Consider the following 2862-nt stretch of genomic DNA (forward strand, 5'->3'; position numbering starts at 1 on the left):
CCAAAAGATCTGGGTACCTTACTCCTTTAGCCTAAATAACAAATAGGAGATGTAATTATCTTTATTTTCCGTGCCATTTGTCATTTACTTTATACTATAAGCTAGTATATTTTTGAGAGAAAATACATCAACTGCCTCCTGATTAACATGGTCTTTTCCAGTTGATTCCCACAAACAGTAAAACGAAGATAGATGCTGTTGAGCTACCTGCACTGAACACTGCTGCACGCGGTGGTCTGGCCCAAGGCAACAAAAAAGCTGCTTAATGTGTGCATGCACAAAACTATACTAGCAGAATTTTATACTAAAATATTGGTAACTATCTGCTTTTAAGAAAAATGAGAAGGTTTTCCTTTTTGCCTTCCTTCTCTAAATACTTTTTTAATCCTAAGGGACACAAGGGAAACCAGAGATTAAAAACAGAACAATTCTGAAATAGCATGCAAGAACTTCCACGGCAAGATGCAGAAATTGGAAACTGTTCAGTGTTTTGCTCTGCGTGTTTTAAGAGGAACTACGTTGATAAAAACACTGCTTCTCCTCAGCGTGCAACTGAAACAAATATCCTTAAACAATTCAGTGGTTGGTTTGGTTGCTTTTTGCGGGGGTTGTTTGGTTGGTTTAGTTTTTCTAAAGGCTAGTGAAGTTAGCCAACTGAACACAGTATTACTGAGTCATACAATGCAGAAGGTAAAACCTGAAGCATGTTAGGAGTTGTAGCACATTTTACCTTACGTCCCACATACACAGGAATTCCAATAATCATAGCAGGAATAGCAATGCCAGCTATTAAGGCAATTCCCACAGGAGCTCCAACAAGTGTCCCTAGTTGCCACAGTATTTTCTTCTTACGGCTCCATGGTTTCTTTCCCCAAAATGTGCAACCTGATGGGCTGATAGAAAGAAGTAAGAAACAGTAAAAAAACTGTAAATAAATCAACATAACTAGACAGTACTGAACTGTTCTCTAATTACAAAATTATTGTTCTTAGGTTCAAGTTACAGATGTTATGGATACCAAATAGGCAGCTACATTTTCTTCAGGGTTTTTTTTTCCTTTACAGCATATTTTGCAATGTAAAGAGAAACATATTGCATATTACCACATGCCAATCTGTGTTTCACAGGTAACTTATCATCAGAGTTCTTGTACTGCTTACTACAAAGACAATACAGAAGTATTAAGACATCAGTAAAAATAGTGGGTATGTTAATCTGAAACATTTAATTTGTTGTACTAAGTACACATTACATGCATGAAACTTAGAAAAATATTTTAAATGAAAAATAACAAAGCAGTAAGTTAAAAACATGCATTGAAAACTAACTTAATTCTCAGATACCAATACTTCAACTGTGATTCTCTACTCCAACAGGAAGAAAGCCAGACTTACAGCACCTAGAAATCTACTACTATATACTTTAGAAAACAAATTACCAGCCACACAGATTTTTTTTTCTTAAATGTACCTTAAATAATGTAAATCTGAGATCTCTTTCATACATAGCCAACAGAATTCACAGCCACAGACAGCACAAGTCATATGATTGCAGCTTCCATCATTCATTTTTATTATATAAGCAGCACAGCGTGGGCATGGCTTTATGTCATCAGCTGTTTAAAAATGAATATTAAGATCATATCAGTTCTTTAGACAAACAGATTTAATCAAAATAGACATACATTTAGGAAAACTGATTGAACCATTACCTGAAAAATGAAAGAAGTTTATTATAAGTTTGCTTTACAAATCTTGATGACTTACTAGCTGTTTGCATTTGTAAACCTTGGACTGAGTAAAACTAATTAAAACCAAGGCATATTATATCACATTCAACTAATTGAATAGTTAATGCACACACTCTGTTCAAGGATTTTCTAAGCTTAATGCAATATACATTAGAGTCAGGCATTAAATATGTATGTTAATACAGGACTGATAATATGGCCTCTTTAAATGTAATCTTCTACATTTCACGCCATTATGCATCTTATACTTGAATATTCTAGTCTCCACTCTTATTTCTTCTTCTTATCCTAAATGCATCTCCCTTTCCACATTAAGTGCATTTCTTTGGTATCATCAACCTCCTCTTGAGTCCTTTTCACAGCCCTATTTAATTCTTACTCCCTAGAAAAAAAATACTGTAGCAAGAAGAAAATTCTGGAGGCTCTACTTGTTCCCAAGTCAAATATTGAAAAATGCAGTTAAGTTACTATCTCTATCATTAACAAACAAGGGGTCACTGAGCAGCAGTGAAATACTTGTGTAGTGACACAACCATTGTTGTGATCTTCGTGCCTTCACATTACTGATTAGCATCTGCACTTCGGGACAAGTTTTACTATTTTACTCACAGCAGCAGAAATAACTTGCAACTCCTAGTGCAGAGGTCCAAGTTTACTGCCTCTGTGCTACTTGGTAGGACAAAAGGAAAAGAGGACTTATATTTGGTATAAAAAAATATCCAAAGAGGTGCAGAAGCAGCAGAAAATATCACCACTACCAACTCCAGTGCACAGGGGCAGCTGCAAGGATGCACCAGCTGTTCCCAGACAGGAACAGACACACAAACTCCAGGGCAATAACTAAACTGAGCAACTCCGTACAGCACAGGTACGGCAGAGCTACTGCTATTCATGCTGGGAGGGACTGAAAGGGAAACGAAAGGAGCTGGTGTGCTAATTTATTTAAAGTTTATTTTAAAATTTATTGAAAACTAGAGCAAGATGCCAATTTTTAAGGCAAGATGGTGTGCCTTGTTACAAATAAGCCAGCACAAACAACAAACTAGAGACTGCCAAGTTTAGGGCTGGATTGGAGAACAGCAGCTCTAACTACGTTCAAGGTGCAAGAGAGA

General features: G+C 36.3%; 1 protein-coding gene across 1 annotated transcript in view; it reads right to left on the minus strand.

Moving 5' to 3' along the window:
- The window catches only part of LOC104520537 (E3 ubiquitin-protein ligase RNF19A), a gene marked incomplete at its 5' end in the record, with an annotated part of 14165 nt that overhangs the window by 10386 nt on the left and 917 nt on the right, over positions 1-2862 (minus strand). The window contains 2 exon segments of the mRNA XM_010162252.2: positions 731-893; positions 1471-1615. Coding sequence (XP_010160554.1) covers positions 731-893; positions 1471-1615 — 308 coding nt within the window.

Source organism: Antrostomus carolinensis, unplaced genomic scaffold (genome assembly GCF_000700745.2).
Source record: "Antrostomus carolinensis isolate BGI_N321 unplaced genomic scaffold, ASM70074v2 scaffold18742, whole genome shotgun sequence".
Classification (NCBI taxonomy): domain Eukaryota; kingdom Metazoa; phylum Chordata; class Aves; order Caprimulgiformes; family Caprimulgidae; genus Antrostomus; species Antrostomus carolinensis.